Source organism: Gossypium arboreum, chromosome 8 (genome assembly GCF_025698485.1).
Source record: "Gossypium arboreum isolate Shixiya-1 chromosome 8, ASM2569848v2, whole genome shotgun sequence".
In the NCBI taxonomy this organism is placed as follows: domain Eukaryota; kingdom Viridiplantae; phylum Streptophyta; class Magnoliopsida; order Malvales; family Malvaceae; genus Gossypium; species Gossypium arboreum.
Window position 1 is genome coordinate 138,988,093 of NC_069077.1, and position 15,787 is coordinate 139,003,879.

The following is a 15,787-nucleotide window of genomic DNA, read 5'->3' on the forward strand; positions in this document are numbered from 1 at the left end:
CCATCTCATTGTTCGATTAGGTTTATAGATACAAAACTATATATATATATATGATTCAAGAAAAGCTAAATAAGATTTAAGAAAATAAGATGTTAGAGAATATATCTTTTTCTAATAAAAATTATTTATATTTAATTTTAGAAAATATTTTATTATGTTTTTATATGCCACTTATTTGTGTAAATTATAATAAATGTTTAAGGTAGTGATAAATCTTAGCCTTATATATATAAGACGTCTTGGGTTCAAATCTTATTGGAACCATTTATTTTCTAATCGAAAGATTTGGATATCTGATCCGAACTTGAATCCCTAATTATAGGAATACAGATTCAGATAATGAATATCTAAGGGGGGTCTATATGCATCTGCAATGGATAGTAATTTTAATATCCAAATCCAAAATTCAAGTCGAATGTTTGTGGATATTTGAATTGCCATCCCTCGTTCAAAATAAGGGATTAGATTGATTGACCCACAAATTGGTTGAACCAACGATTGAACCGATTTTTTCTATTTTTTAATTTTTATAATTTTTTAATGTTTTATTCAATTGAACTGGACAAATTTGATTGGGTCAAGAACAAGTGGTCTGACTGATTCAACTACCGATTTGATTCTAAAAACCCTAAATTCAACCACAAGTAAAATGAAAAAGGACTAGCGGTCAAGTATTCAATCCATGTCAATATTAAATTTAATCCCTAAACAATCTCTACTCTTACCACTTATAAAAAAATGTTAATTGGCTTGCCCTTAGTTTAAAAATAAAATATTAGTAGTAAAATTTAAATTTAATAAAAATGTAAGGACTTCTTTCATATTTTAACCAAAATAAAAAAGAGTTGTCACTTACTTTCTATTAATAATTAATAGCGGAATTTGAGCTGGAACTGGTTGAAAACAGGAAAAGATGAGTAAGTTCATCGTGTAACGTGCAAACATACATCATGGCGTGTGGACTATGGAAAAAGGAGGTGACTAACCTAAATGGGATTTTTCATTTTATTAATTAAAAATCAGAGATTTAATTGGAACAAGTTTAAATAAAAATATTAAATTTAAAAATAAATTAAACATAAAAATTAATTTACTTAAAATACGAACCAAATTCAGATTTAAACTTAAACATTCAAAATTTAAACTTGATTCGACTCAATCCGTTTTTGTGTTTGTAATATATATTATGTTATATATTTGTATATATAACTTACAACATATAAAAACTAAATCTATAATAATATATAATACTATAATATAAATATTAAAAAATGAGATATATATAAAGTTTTAATAAATGAAATATATATATAAGATTATTTAGGTTAAACAATGTAATAAATTTATATATTTTCACAAATTTAGAAATTAGTTATTGTAATTTTATTTTTAAGAATTTTGTCTCTTTATTTTTAAAATTTAAAATTCATGTCCAGTTATTAAAAATGTTTTTTGTTAAATTTATTGGTGTGACATTTTAAAATAAAATAAATTACTTAGTAGCCATGTAACTACAAAATAATATTATAATAAATTTAAATTTAACAAAATAATTTTAATAGTGTTAATAATTGGACTTAAATTTTGAAATATTAAAATTAGAGGACTAAATTATTAGAAATAAAAGTATAAGGATTAAGTTTTAAATTGTGAAAAGTAACCAAATATTAAATATTAAATATAATTTAAATATTTAGAAAAAAATATGGGTGAGCATAAAAGGAGTTTGGGCTAGCTTTTTTTTTTTTTTACAAATATGGACGAGGTTTGAGCAAAATTTTTAGCTCATAAATCAAATTGGACAAAATTTGAACAAACATAAATTATGTTAATATAATGTTTAAGCTCGACTTGAATTGAGTATAACTCGGCCCATAAATAACACCTCAACTTAAAAAACAATAAAAGGTAAACTACATCTAAGGTCACTAAATTATTAGTAACTTTACGTTTTAATCACTCAATTTCAGAGAGTTATAAAATGATCATTGAATTATTCAAAAATTTTTATTTAAGTCATTCGACTATTAAGGTTTTTTTTTTTTTAAGTATGGTTAGGAAGCTCCAAGTAACGATCAATATGATGGATTAATACCCATCGATGAGTAAACATACATACTTTAGATCCAAGTTGATCTAACAATTAGTGTTGGATATCAGAGACAAAATGTTGTTTAGATTTAGTTCACATATCTGTGACGTTCAAAGTTATTTCATAGAAAAAATTGAACTGTAAAAAATAAGAGGAAAGATATATTTCAATTAATACAAGCAGTATGAATAGAGAACGTCATAAAAAAATAATTTTAATAGCCCAATGGCTTAAAGGAAAAATTCCAAATAATTTAATAATTATTTAATAATTTTTTGAAATTGAGTGACCAAAATATAAATTCACTAATAATTTAGTGACTTTGTTTGTAATTTATCCCATGGAAGAGAAAGGAAAGGTTGCAGTAATAGTAGGGTAGGATAGGGTAGGTATATGATAGGACAGCTTCGTGTATTTTGCAGAAAAAAACACACCCTTCCTCTCTCTTACTTTTTCTTTCTCTCCCTTGACTTTAAAAAACATTTGCATTTGCATTTTCACACAGATTAATGGTTGCTGTTGCCCCCATTTGCCCTCTCTTTTTTTCCCTTTTGATGAATGTGTGTGAGTGGGTTGTGCTTGCTCTTCGTCTCTCTTTCAACCCTAAAACACTGAGTCCATTCCTCCATTTTTTTCCTTCTTGTTTTTGCTCTTTCTTCATCTACTCTAAAACACCCAAGGTTTGCTTTTGTGATTGTATAAGTTTAATCTTAAATCTTTAATCTTCCATCTCGTTGTTTCTAATTCTGGGATCTCTTTTGCATCTCTATTCTTTGCTATTTTTTTTCTTTGCCTTGTACGTTCAATGTTGAAGCTAAGCTTAGCTTTGCTTATTTCATAAATGATTTCGCCTTTTTTTTCTTCTTCTTAGTTTCTGGGTTTCTTCAACTCTTAATGTTTCTCGACCCCATGGATCTAAACTAGATGCCCTTTATGTTCTTTCAAACTGTTATTGATTGTGGTTTCTAGCCCTGTAAAAAATCTCGTTTTAGCTTTCAAAGTTTTCATATATTATCAAATAATTTGTGCTTTTTTTAATGGGATTTTGATAATCTGTTTGATGTTGAGAATTTGGTAACCAATGGTATCTCCTCAAATTTATGGATTTTCTGTTTGTTCTTTTGTGAGTTAACCCCACATAAAATAACGTTTCCCTACATAAACTGAGTAACAAATTTTATTTTTTCTTTACTTTCACTTTGATCAATCAAAAACCCAGAATCATGCTTCAAATTCATACCCTTCCCATCACATAAAATAACGTTTTTTTTTCTTGTCCTATTTAATGGCAGGCTAAATATGGATGAAGACCCAATCAAAGATGAAGAGAGAGAGGTAATGTTATGCTGAAGATTAATGAAAGTGTTGATTGTAAGGACAGTATCACTATCAGCGTGCTTCTTCTTGTTGTTGTGACTATTGTGTAAACAGTACAACAAGAGATTAGCTATTTCATCAAATGTTATCCATTGAACACCCTTCATCAGATCCTTCATGTTCTCCCCAATTCACTGGTAGTGACGATGAGGTAGATCTGCTGAAGCATCCAGCTCTTGATCATCATCATCATAAGAACCCACTCCCCAATTTCTCCATAAGGTAAATTTCATAACTTTATTTTGATAATCCTTTGATGGGTATTTATTCCAACACTCTTTTCTTTGATCTCTCATCTTAAAATGACTTTTGTTGGGTCAGATCCAGAGCTCAATGTTTATATTGACACATCCCCGAATCTTGTCCCCTATTTTGGTCTCTAGGGACCTTAACTTTTACTTATTTGTACATGAAATTTCATCTTGGACCAAAGTTGCTACCTTTGTACAACAAGTAGTTTTCTTTATTTCTTTTTTGTATTTTGGGTGTTTAGTTTTATATATATATATATATAGATTGTTGAATCTTGGGTTTTTGTTTTTCTGATTGGCTGGTTACTAACAACAGGGATAATCTTGACTTTTTTTGTAGAGATTACGTGTTCAATGGCCGGAGCAAGGATATCAACAGGAATTGGCCTTTTTCTTCAGAAAGTTTACAACTTGTTTTGAAACATGGCATGAAGGATCCATTGCCACCATTTCAGCATCTTGATATTGTGAGAAACCAACCCGAAGAGACTCATGTGGTCGAAACCAATCCAACTGAGAAGCAAAGATCAACCCATCATGGGATACTAGATTCATATGATATAGACTCGGTTCTCGTTGACAAGCAATCCATTTCAGTGGAAGAAGGATCATCAGCCCAAGTTAAAGCTGTTGTTGCTTTGAAGTCTCAAAAGACTGAAAAAACAACTAAACCATCAGGCAAGAAGTGCAGGTTGATAGTGAAATTTGGTGGTCATTCTGATTGTAGCTCTACCGAAGATATTGCTTCAAATTGTTCCGTGGTATCGGAATCAATGGGTTCGAAAGTTTGCCCTGTTTGTAAATCATTTTCTTCTTCTTCTAATACCACCTTGAATGCTCATATAGACCAGTGCCTTTCTGTCGAGTCAACTTCCAAATGGACAGTGGATTCTAAACTTACAAGGCATAAAATTAAACCAAGGAAAACAAAACTGTTGGTAGATATATATGCTACTGCTAAATCCTACACATTAGAAGAGCTTGATAGGAGGAATGGTAGAAGCTGGGCCCTTGCTTCAAACATCTCTGACTTTGAAGGACTTGAAATGTGTGATGAAGGGAAAAAGAAAAGAACAAATTCCCAAAATAATGGTGAGGGTACTGTCGATTTAGGTGCTGTTTATGTGGATGCTAATGGTACCAAGCTTCGGATTTTATCGAAAGTTAACGATGTGCCAGTGCTGGTTCCATTGCCACCAGTGTCAAAACATGGTGATGATCTTGGACCATCTTACAAATCTTTGAAAATAGGTAAAGGAAGCAAAAAGAAAAGGTGCCATGCCCTAAAACATCACAAGTATCTCAAACATGCTCCTCAATGCAGAAAAAATTGCTCTCATAAGACCCCTCCTTCAATGGTACACATCTCTTTCTCTATATGGTATTCTCTTAGTTGTTGAAAGCTCTCCATGATTTTATAGCTTGTGGTTATAAGTTTTGGATGCAGTGACTATGGTATATACTCAGCAAATTTTAGCTTTTCATATTTTAATGCAAATATTTTGTGATATATTGAAGGATTCAATGTTTGGTAATTTGTTGCTATACTGTTCTTAAACAGATAGTTGGAGGTCGAGAAGGATATCGTGAAGAAGAAGACAGTTGCAAGAGTGTGGAACCGTGTGTGTTGAAGCAAATCAAATCCAATGATACTAGAAACTTTAAGGAAAGGGTGTGCTATAAACAAGAAGGTCTTTCAAGGAAGCCTAATAATCAAGAGAAAAATGGGGACTTGCGGTTTCAGAGTGATCAATCTCATGAAGGTGGTCGTGTTGTGGAGAGAAATTGTGTTCGCAAGTTAAAACATTCTTCTAAAAACCCGTTTTCTTCTCCTAGGAAATGTGCGAGGATAGAAAAGCCTGTTTATGAAGCACCGGTTATCTGTAGAAAGGAGCGTTCTTTGGGAATGAAGAGAGTAAGGAGTGCCTTGTTTCAAGCCAGCATGCAAAACAAGGTGGAGAAGTCGCTTCACCAACGTGAGCAAAATGCAAAACAGTCAATCAGCGAAGACCGTCCCTGTCTAGATGATGACCATACAATGAGATCTTTGAACTCTAATGAAAATTGCACATCTTCGTTGAGTGAAATGATGGTTGATATTGATGCAAATAGTAATCCTGATTCGCCTATCGCTGATATTACAACAACTATTAGTCATCAGTTTTCCGCACCCAAATGCTTCAGCTTTTCCTTGCAAAAGAAAAAGATGTCTGCTAGCAGCAGGTCATCAATGGTTGAATCTGGTTCTAACTTGGTTACGAAACATTCAACAAGCGAGAATCGACTTCATTTTATGGCAGAAATAGATGAGGCAATAGCTCGGGATTATGAGGCAGATCAAGAATGTAAATTGGTGCATGATGATGCTAAAAATCAACGTGAGGGGAACGAGATTACTGAAGAACTACCATCGGAACCTCACTCTTATTATCATGATGAGACAGAGAACATGTATTCTTCTACTGGAGGCAGTGAGGATATTCTGGATAAACTTGATGGTTTGGAATCTGTTGAGGAGACGATTACTAGTTTGACTCAGTCACTGGGAACCAAGCCTGGCAAACTGAGTAATATTCCCAAGAATATATCCGATTCTTTTCAAACTAATGGAGATTACACTGGCCCTTTGTGTGGGGGTGAAGGACTAGTATTTCCTACTGAGCTAAATCTTGTTGATAAACCAAATATGTTTTGTGCTGAAGTTGGTCTCAATATAATTGGACAAGCTGCTAATGTAGGAGAATTAGATTCTGATGTGGCACAAAGCAAGTCATTTCTTGAGGTTGATCCAATACTTATTCCTGGTCCGCCAGGATCGTTTTTGCCAAGTCCTAGAGATATGGGCTCTGATGATTTTCAAGGAAATGCATCAACAGCCAACCAGATTCGATCCTTTCGAGATCAGCTTGATTTGGTAGATGGGGACTCATCAGATTCACCCCTATCCGTATTGTCAACGATCTCTAATTCTATGGAAGCCAGGTTTGATTTGAAGTATGAAGAACCATTAGCATTTCTTGGTGCTCCTGCAGCTATGGAAAAGGATAGATCTGGCTACTCTACTGCCAAGTCTGACCCCTTAGTTGAGAATGGTGTTGCTGTGGAACATACAAGCCCGGGACAGGAAAAAACTTTTGAAGGAGAGAAATTTCGGGTCCCTCTAATATCTATTGAAAAGAAGCCTTTCTTTTCCAAAAATGATGATCAACCATGCTGTTGCCAAACAAAAGAGAGATCCTTCCAAGGTTTTGCCCTAAATTATCATGAGTCACAGCTACTAAGGCGACGAACAATGGCTTCGGTTATGGTGCCTGCCATCAGAATGCAAAATGGTGCCAATCCAGGTTTCGGTCCTAATAATTTGGCGGCAAGACCAGAAACATTTTCACTGACAAGTAATGCAGAACTAGGATCTGAACAAATGGTTCTCCCTGTCATGAAACCTCCTTTAGGTCCCATCCCTTTTAAAGGATGCCCCGATGGTGGTGTCAAGCTTTCTGGTCACGATGTATGTGATTCTGCGAGTCCATCCTCATCTAATCCCGTTCTCAGGCTAATGGGGAAGAACTTAATGGTGGTTAACAAGGAGGAAGAAGCATCTATGCCACTTTGTCAAGGCCAGCCATGTTCCCGGAGTGATAATCGGGATCAAGACGAGATGCCCTTCCATCATGCAATGTCTCCATGTTCTATGATCTTCAATCAGAATCCAAATGATTTGGTGGAGCAAACTTTTGACGCCTACTCGACGAATGGCTATAGAAACCGTGCCACTCTCGCAACCCCACCACAAACAACTCCGCAACTTCCTGTTGGCTTGTTCCTCGACGAACATAGGCATCACAGTTTCTCTACCTCTATGGAGCCATACAAGCTACTTCCAACTGCAAGATACAATATGGAGAAAGTTTCAACTCTAGACTGCAAAGATAGGAGTGAGGAATCTGTTGTTTGCAGTAAAGAAGTCATTGTCATCGATGATGATCCCAAAAATGAATCGAACAAGACAACTGACATTGCCAAACGGTCTGAAGTCTCGAGGGACACACATGGCATATCAAAGCCATTAGTTCGAAATCATAGTATTACAAACCACAGGTATCCAGTAGTGATACAAAATAACAACTTCCATGGAATCACTTCAAGTTCTTTCATGGGAACAAGTCATTTCAGATACTATGCTCCCAATTTGTCTTAGATGGTCCGCGTATCGGCTCGTTTTTTCGTATCAAACTTGCTATCGAGTCTGAAACTCGAGCTTCTCTTTTGGGGGATTGAAAATGATGGCAGTTTGATGTAATGGATTTTGGTTGCAAGTTGGAACAACAATTGAGAGATTTTAGAGATTGTATTTATAGTCTTTTTAATTCACTTATTGTTGGGCAAACTTTATGCAGCTTTTTTTATGCTTTTGCTCAAGCAAGTCTTGGATTGATAGTATACATACACACACATATATATGTATAAGCAATCTTTGAATAAAATTGACACACTTTAAAAGGCAATGGAGTTGGGTGATCATACAAAGAGTTTTATTTATTTTCCCTTTTTACGGAACTGCTTTACTTCTCTGAGTTCAGTTTTGCTATGGTTGAGGAAAAAGATTTCTTTTTTACAGTTTAATTTATAATTTTTATAATATAAAATTAAACATTTTATATTTAAATTAGTAAAATTAATTTAAAACATTTTTAAAAAATAAAAACCATTTAATTAAACCACTTCGAACCACTGCAATAAGGGTGAGCAAAACTCGATTCGATTTAAAAAAAATTGAAAAAAAATCTAATTTTGAATTAATCGAATTATTTGAGTCAACTCTAATAAGTAATTCGAGTTTTGAATTAAATTTTACAATTCGAATAACTCGAACAATTCAAATAACAAATTGGTATAAATACTTTTTTGTCCCTGTCAAGTTTGAAAATAAACAAATTGGTATTTCTCACAACAAAAATTAAAAAGAAAATTCAGAATAATTTAAAGAATTCAAAATATTTATAAAATTTCAAATTTTATTTCTTTTTAAAAATTATAAAAATATATATAAAGAAAATTAAAAATTTAAAATTGTCTAGAATAATAATTTTGGGATCTAAATAAGTTAATTAATGATTTGAGTTTATCATACTAAAGTATTTTATTATTATTTTACTTTGAAAAAGTTTTCAAATATATATGATTTCAAATTTTGGTGCTCTTAACATAAAATTAGCTATATTGTAACAAGGTTTTAATTTGACATGTTTAATTTTTTAATTTAATCCTTGAACAATTTCACTGGATTCGACTCGACTCGAATTTCATTTCACTCGATTCAATTTGAAAAAAAAATTTAAATCGAGTTAGGACAATAAAATAGGACTCGTCAACTCGATTAACTGAAAATTTTTCACTCGAATCGATCGAACACTCACCCCTATCTACAATGATAATTGCATTTTTTTCAGCTTATCATATTACTCGTTAAAAATAATAAAAATAGTCTATATAATAATAATAATAATAATAATAATAATAATATATTTATAATTAAATTTAACAAAATGACAACTCTAGCTTTCACCCTTAAATTTTACATATAAATAGAAGTTTAAGGTTAAGTTGAAAGGATAGTCATTGTATTTATCGATTTATATTAATTTAGTCCTATTTTTATTTGCATAAAATCAGTATCTTTACTTTTAGAATTATTTAGTTTTAATCATTTAAGTAATACTTTTTTTGTTTTTTAAAAATATTAAAGCATAATCACATTTAGTTATTTAGCATTTATAATTTTGTCAATTTAATTTCCTATTTTTCTTCTTTTCTTTTGCTTTAATTGAACACTTAGAAATTGCAGTCTTGAAACTAACGAATATTTCATTTTCATAATTTATTTTATTTTATATGTCAATTTAAGAATTTTTTGTTAAAAAGTCATAATCATTTTAAAACTTTATAAACATTCTCAAGAAATTATGAAAATAATAATAAATTTTCATTTTAAAATTTAAAACGTAAAAGAGACATAAAATTGATAAAAGTAAATTATAAAAATAAATAAATGAAAAAGAAGAAGAAAGTATTATATAATATTAGAGATGAGATCGAAATACATGCAATTAAATTTAAGTATAATGATTTATTTAGTCTTCTAATTTCATAAAAAAAATTATTTTAATTCTTCATTTAATTTTTAGTCCTTTAATCATTGAACTTGCATGATTTGTTAAATCACCCAAAAATAGATAGAAAAGTCAGTCTGTTAGCTTTGTTGACATAACATTCACGTGGAAGTTCATGTGTATGTCATGTTAACAATTAATTAATTTTTATACTCTTTTAATAATTTTTAAATTTTAAATTTTAAATAATTAATTAATTGCTAATGTCCGCATGGCGATCCACATGTATGCCATGTCAATAAAGTTAACAATATTAATTGGGAAAGAATTATATGAAATAGAGATGCCACATTACCATATATCACTTACTAATTATTTAATGTCATTTCAACATCTTTTTCTATGTTGTTACACATCATTTTGGTAATTTTTTTAGCCTAAACCATGAACTCTAAACTCTAGATCTTGTACACTAAAATCTTGGATCTCATCTTGGGTTTAGGGTCCAAAGTCTAAGGTCTAAGGTCTAAGATCTAGAGTTTAAGATTTAGAATTTGAAGTCTGGAGTTTAAAATTTAAAATTTAAGGATTACGTTAAAAAAATTATCAAAATGATGTATTAATGATATAGAAAAAGATATTAAAAATGCATTAAATAATTAGTAAAGTGTATAGAATGATATGACGTCTCTGTTTCGTACAATTTTTTTTTACGTTAATTATTTAAAAAAAATGGATTTAGCAAAATTTAAAAGCGGAAAGAGGCTTAAAATTGACGAAAATGATTTTTTATAGCTCATTGTTGGTGTGCTTTAGTTAATTTTGACTGCTCTGCTGTAGATGGTAATAAATAAAATAAAATAAAGAAAAAATAAGATTAGAAAATAAACTCGCATGTCATCCCCAACTGAACATTACAACTACGATAAAACCAAACAAAAGCCGTCCGACATTTTCAGCTTTGGACTTTTGAACGCAAAAGTTAGTGGTGGTTGCTGTCTTGTCTTTGTCTCGTCTCGTCCCGTCTCGTTTTCGTATCTTCTCGTCTCTTTTCTTCTAGTCGGATGTCAAAAAATAAAAACCAAACAAAAACAAACTGGACTTCGAAATAACGACGAGATGGAGAACCACCAATCAACATCCGCCACGTACACCACAATCCCTATCTCAGCTTCTGACGTCCTCTCCCGCTCCCTTCACAACCTTTCCGTCACCCTCTCCCGGCACCTCCGGCCCTGGCCCCAGCTATTGGGCTCCGGTTCCCAATCTTTCTCCCGTCCCCACTCTTTTCTATCCCACGCTTCCGCTAACATACATTATTTTCTCGCCAATTATGCCGTCGTGATAGCCGCCACATCCGCCTTCTCACTCATCGGTTCTCCACTTTCCCTCCTCCTATGCTCCGCCGTTTTCGCTCTTTGGCTTCTCCTCTACTTTTTTCGGGAGGATCCACTCGTGGTATGGGGCCACAGTGTCAACGATCGCTTCGTGCTGCTAGTTTTAGCTTTCCTTTCTGTGCTGGCCGTCTGGATTTGCGGAGTATTTCAAAATTTGTCCTTAGGGTTAGGGATTGGGGTCCTCGTCTGCGGCGTCCACGCTCTTCTTAGAAACTCCGATGGACTCTTTCTCGACGAAAACGACGCCGTGTCCACAGGATTGGTCCGCTCTGCTCCATCTTCGACTACTACAAATTTGTAGAAATTTAAAATTTCTTCTCATTTTTAATTCAAAATTGTGGGTCAAAGGGTCGGAATAGAGAGGTTTGCTTTGATTTTTCATTGTTTTTTTTTTCCATTGATTTGAAATTTGAAGTTTGTCTGATTCTTCTTGAAGTTTTGTGTTCAAGCTTTGCATCATGGTATTGTAATCTGTTTACTACAGCAGTTAAACTGAGATCAAAATTGTTGTTTTCTTCATATTCTTCCATTTCTTTTTCTTTCTTGGTTGGATCGAATTGAATCGGATTTTCTTTTTACTTCGGGGATTCATTCATGGTTGGTTGAAATTTACTTGGATTGAGATTGAGCTTTTCTTACATTGTTGAGCAAAATCTGAAACTTTTTTCTGTTGAGATTGAGGTTGAAATTCAGCTTGATTTTCTTCCCATTTCTGAGCGCTCAACTAGTTCCAAATTGATAATGTAATCTTGATAGGAGAGAATCAGCATTTGCAAAATAAGTAAGTTTCGACGTCCAGTATCTCCTCTCTTCTCACAAGAAAGTTTGACTCGATTCACATTGATATTGTTTCGTATTACTTTAATTAACATTGTTGCTGTTGCCATGGGTTTGTATAGAAAAAGAAGACCTGTCCTAATGTCCAGTATCTTCTTCAATTTAAGAGCTCGGAAGGAAATAGGGTATATCCTCGTATCCTTGAACAAAATCTTTCCTTGCCCACACTTACTTTCAAGCTTTGCTTGCAATGTGAGTGAGCAGATGATTCTGCCAGTTATCTTGTGACTCTCACCATCTAAAGTGCTTGCCTCTATTTGCAACAATGGAAGCAATTCCCTGAAGCTCCACCTTTAACTTGAGCCTCTTACGGAAGCAAGCCAAGTTTGGATTTCGAACGCGTAAGCCAACGAAACTGTCGCAATTCCGGGGAAGAGCTTTTGCATGGAAAACTTCAGGCGCTGGATGGATGACAAACTACTCTGTACATGATCAGATTGTGAACCCCCTTCAATTCGGCATGAGAATGGTGGTGATGGGTAACAAGAGTCATCTTACCAAGTTAAGTTCTCTCGGGGTTTCGTGTCTACCGGTTAGTGACTCCGGGTAGTGACTCTTGGTGACATATAGACACCAGGGAACAGTGCCCATGTCTGTAATCAAGCCAAGCTCAAGTCCTTAGATTCAAACTCAAGCTAAATTGAACATTTAATTTTAAGTTCATTTACCAATTTTTATACTTTTAAGTTCAACCCCCAAAAATAATTAAACTCATTTACCAAGATCTCAATTATACTCACTGTAATTTCATCTCATCAAACTCATTTACCAAGATCTCAATTATACTCATTGTAATTTCATCTCATCATCTGTCAATGTAGGCTACAGTTGATATTTTTCAATTGAAAAGCAGGATGCATTGTCTTTCTTATTTGATCCTAGTTTCTGAGAAACTTTTTAAGCATTGGTTTTATATTTACACATACTTAACTCATTCTTTATTATATAATTAAAACCAAATTAAATAATATATGTAATTATTTTTATTATATATAAATATAAGACGAATATGACACAAATATAAGAACTGTCGAATATATTTATAATAGTAATTTTAAGTACCTTGATTGGAAAAAAATTACCCTCTGAAAGACTTTAGAGCTTATTACACCACACCACCACTTTATCAAAGTATCCAAACGACAAAAGTTATTACTACTATTATTTAGTAAAAGGTATCAAACATAGCATCCTAAGCCTGACCGACCCTTAATTCATTGCATATTTCTGAGTCCATGAGCGAGCAGTGCTCTCATATTTGGCTCTATCAGTCTTATACATGTGAGCAATCTCAGGCACCAGAGGGTCATCAGGATTTGGATCTGTGAGAAGTGAGCATATTGAAAGCAGCACCTGCAATGGGTACATAACACACATTTTGCATGTTATTAAGAACAAGATTCCTTAACAGAAGACATCTAAATAGGTGTTGGTTAATAATAATGTTCCATGTTCGGGTTTGAATCGTATTTTGATGGTAATAACTGTTGTCTGCTTGTGACTCATGAGGATTTCATGATAGTGATTACATTAATGCTTCGTAGTTTTTACTCATCCTTCTAATACCAAGTTTATGAGGCGTTTTCCTTGTGTTAAGGCACTAAATAACCAAACGAGGCATAAGTATATTTACCTTGGATATGGTAAGGGCAGGGCTCCACTGCTCCTTGAGAATGTCAAGACAGATGCTTCCATTGCTGTTGATGTTGGGATGGAAAACCTTTGTTCGGAAAGAAACCTTAACATAAAGACGACAATCAGCTCAAGTATAACTCGAAAGAAACACCTAGTTTTTCCGATGTAGTATATAACATATACATGCATACATATATACGCTAACTTCAGTAACCAAAATAAGCTATAGATATAGCAGTTAATAAGCTACACTTTTGAAGTAACAAAATCAAAGGCACATAGATTGAATCATAGCAACAAAATAACAAACACAAACAAAGAGGTTTTTCTAATACATGTTCAAGGCATTCATTTAAACTTCAGTGAACCAGTGTTTGAAGACGCAAAAACCAAAACAGGGTTGAAACATGGACACCATTACAAGGCCCATTTTTTAGCATATTTTAAATAATAAAACTCCCCGAACGTGATTATTACAGTGTATCTAGCTTTATCCCAAACACCAATAACCCGCAAACATACATACATACTTAGGTATATGCACATGATAGAACATATTTGCACTTCTATTTTTAAAAAAATTACCTTGGGAGGCTTGAATGGATAGTCTGGGGGGAAGTGAATGGAAACAAGAAATAGTCCTCCAGCAAAAGGACTGTCTGCTGGGCCCATAATTGTTGCTTGCCAGTGGAACATATCATCACCAACAGGGCCTGTATACAAGCAAAACATTATTTAAACAATAATAATAATAAATATCATGAAAAGGTACAATCTGACCGTGTTCTCTTCTACAACACTGACCATTATTAGGGTTTTTGGATATATTAATCAAAATATCTCTTGTGTATCTAAAACCAATAACCAGTTGCCACTTCCAAAGCAGAAACAAATTAAAACTGACACCTTAAACCAAAACTATTATATATAATCGAATTATCAGCCACTGGACATTGCTAGGGTTTTTGGATATATTAATCAAAAATATCTCCACACTTTCATAGTGGAAACAAATTAAAACTGACACCTTAAATCAACTATATTATATATATCGAATTATCAGCGGATCTTCAAGTAAACTATCAAAGAATACCATATAAAGACATAAATTCAACAAATTGAGTGACTAGAAAAGTAAACACAAACCAGCACTGCAAGATGCAGGAGGGTCCTTCTGCAGATCTTTCAACTCCTTATTAATCCGCTTCGAAGCCATGGGTATTCAAAAAAACTCTCTAATTCTCGAACAAATAAACAATAAGGTTGGTAAACTGCAGCAAAAATCAATATTGAATTAAAATAATCAAAGATCTAAATCAACAATCACAGCAACAAAAAAACCCCTTTTTTAAATTAATTCATAGTCAACCCGGTCAACAGAAAACCTAATATGAGATTTTCAACCTTATCCTAAAATTTTCAGGATAAAATTACTGATGAAGCGGTGGCCAGTGAAAATCTAGTGTGGAGGCATTTAAAAAACGATGAAAAAAAAAACATGAGATTAGATTAAACAGCTTAGTTATTTAAAAATAATTAAAAAAGAGAAAGAGAAAACGTTAAACACCGATCCATCATAATCAGATTACGAAACGATGATGGGAAAAAAAAACCGAAGAAAATACTAGTAAATTGAAACGTCAACATAATAGAGGGAAAATAAACCGAGAAAATCTCATATAAAAAAGTGAAGAAAATAAGTTAATTCTTGAAAAAAAAAAGATAAAAATATGAATCTAAGAGGGAAAAAAAAAAAGAGAAAGAGAGGAACCTTGAATTTGGCGTTGTGGAGTTGGGCGTGGCGAATGGGAATAAGTGGAGTAGAAGAAGAAAAAAATATATATATATATATACACACATATATTTGTTGGTGAATGACGAAATTGGTGCTTTGGAATTAGGATTTGGTAGAATTTATTATAAAATAAAATAAAATAAAAATTGTAATACAAACAAAAGGAGAAAGAGAAAGGTGGCGACGATTCTCTGCCACGCGGCCTCTTTTCGACTTTTACTTAAACTCCTTTCAATTCTTTTTCATTTTTCCCTTTTAAAATATTGTGTTAGCCGATTACTCTATAATTCTAT

The 15,787-nt window shown here is 32.8% G+C and overlaps 3 protein-coding genes across 5 annotated transcripts; 2 read left to right on the forward strand and 1 right to left on the reverse strand.

The window, feature by feature from the left end:
* The first annotated feature begins 2,490 nt into the window (after positions 1 to 2,490).
* Positions 2,491 to 8,247, forward strand: LOC108470160 (uncharacterized). Its single transcript, XM_017771406.2, has 4 exons — positions 2,491 to 2,772; positions 3,385 to 3,691; positions 4,061 to 5,078; positions 5,282 to 8,247. The coding sequence occupies exons 2-4, from the start codon at positions 3,552 to 3,554 to the stop codon at positions 7,916 to 7,918; spliced, it is 3,795 nt and encodes a 1,264-aa protein (XP_017626895.1). The 5' UTR covers positions 2,491 to 2,772; positions 3,385 to 3,551; the 3' UTR covers positions 7,919 to 8,247.
* A 2,702-nt stretch (positions 8,248 to 10,949) lies between these two features.
* LOC108469020 (PRA1 family protein G2) lies at positions 10,950 to 11,528 on the forward strand. The gene has a single exon (XM_017769905.2). It carries the CDS (start codon positions 10,950 to 10,952, stop codon positions 11,526 to 11,528), a length of 579 nt encoding a protein of 192 aa, XP_017625394.1.
* A 1,555-nt stretch (positions 11,529 to 13,083) lies between these two features.
* Positions 13,084 to 15,615, reverse strand: LOC108467495 (ubiquitin-conjugating enzyme E2-17 kDa-like). 3 transcript variants are annotated; one of them, XM_017768125.2, is made up of 5 exons: positions 15,471 to 15,615; positions 14,846 to 14,970; positions 14,285 to 14,412; positions 13,698 to 13,802; positions 13,084 to 13,417 (listed from the first exon to the last, which is right to left on the reverse strand). In XM_017768125.2, exons 2-5 carry the CDS (start codon positions 14,913 to 14,915, stop codon positions 13,274 to 13,276), a joined length of 447 nt encoding a protein of 148 aa, XP_017623614.1. In that variant the 5' UTR covers positions 14,916 to 14,970; positions 15,471 to 15,615; the 3' UTR covers positions 13,084 to 13,273. The 3 variants fall into 3 exon arrangements, with proteins under 3 accessions (XP_017623614.1, XP_017623615.1, XP_052887877.1); XM_017768126.2 differs by having other exon boundaries at positions 14,846 to 14,934; positions 15,471 to 15,518; XM_053031917.1 differs by lacking the exon at positions 15,471 to 15,615 and adding an exon at positions 15,104 to 15,121.
* Between the last annotated feature and the right edge of the window lie 172 nt (positions 15,616 to 15,787).

What these genes read in the sequence shown, in the direction of transcription:
- LOC108469020 (XM_017769905.2), top strand. Translation starts at nt 10,950, where the DNA reads ATGGAGAACCACCAATCAACATCCGCCACGTACACCACAATCCCTATC.
- LOC108470160 (XM_017771406.2), top strand. Translation starts at nt 3,552, where the DNA reads ATGTTATCCATTGAACACCCTTCATCAGATCCTTCATGTTCTCCCCAA. An exon ending in CTCCCCAATTTCTCCATAAG is followed by an intron (nt 3,692 to 4,060) that starts GTAAATTTCATA and finishes CTTTTTTTGTAG; the next exon opens with AGATTACGTGTTCAATGGCC. An exon ending in ATAAGACCCCTCCTTCAATG is followed by an intron (nt 5,079 to 5,281) that starts GTACACATCTCT and finishes GTTCTTAAACAG; the next exon opens with ATAGTTGGAGGTCGAGAAGG.
- LOC108467495 (XM_017768125.2), bottom strand. Translation starts at nt 14,915, where the DNA reads ATGGCTTCGAAGCGGATTAATAAGGAGTTGAAAGATCTGCAGAAGGAC. An exon ending in TCCTGCATCTTGCAGTGCTG is followed by an intron (nt 14,413 to 14,845) that starts GTTTGTGTTTAC and finishes GCTTGTATACAG; the next exon opens with GCCCTGTTGGTGATGATATG. An exon ending in ATCCATTCAAGCCTCCCAAG is followed by an intron (nt 13,803 to 14,284) that starts GTAATTTTTTTA and finishes CTTTATGTTAAG; the next exon opens with GTTTCTTTCCGAACAAAGGT.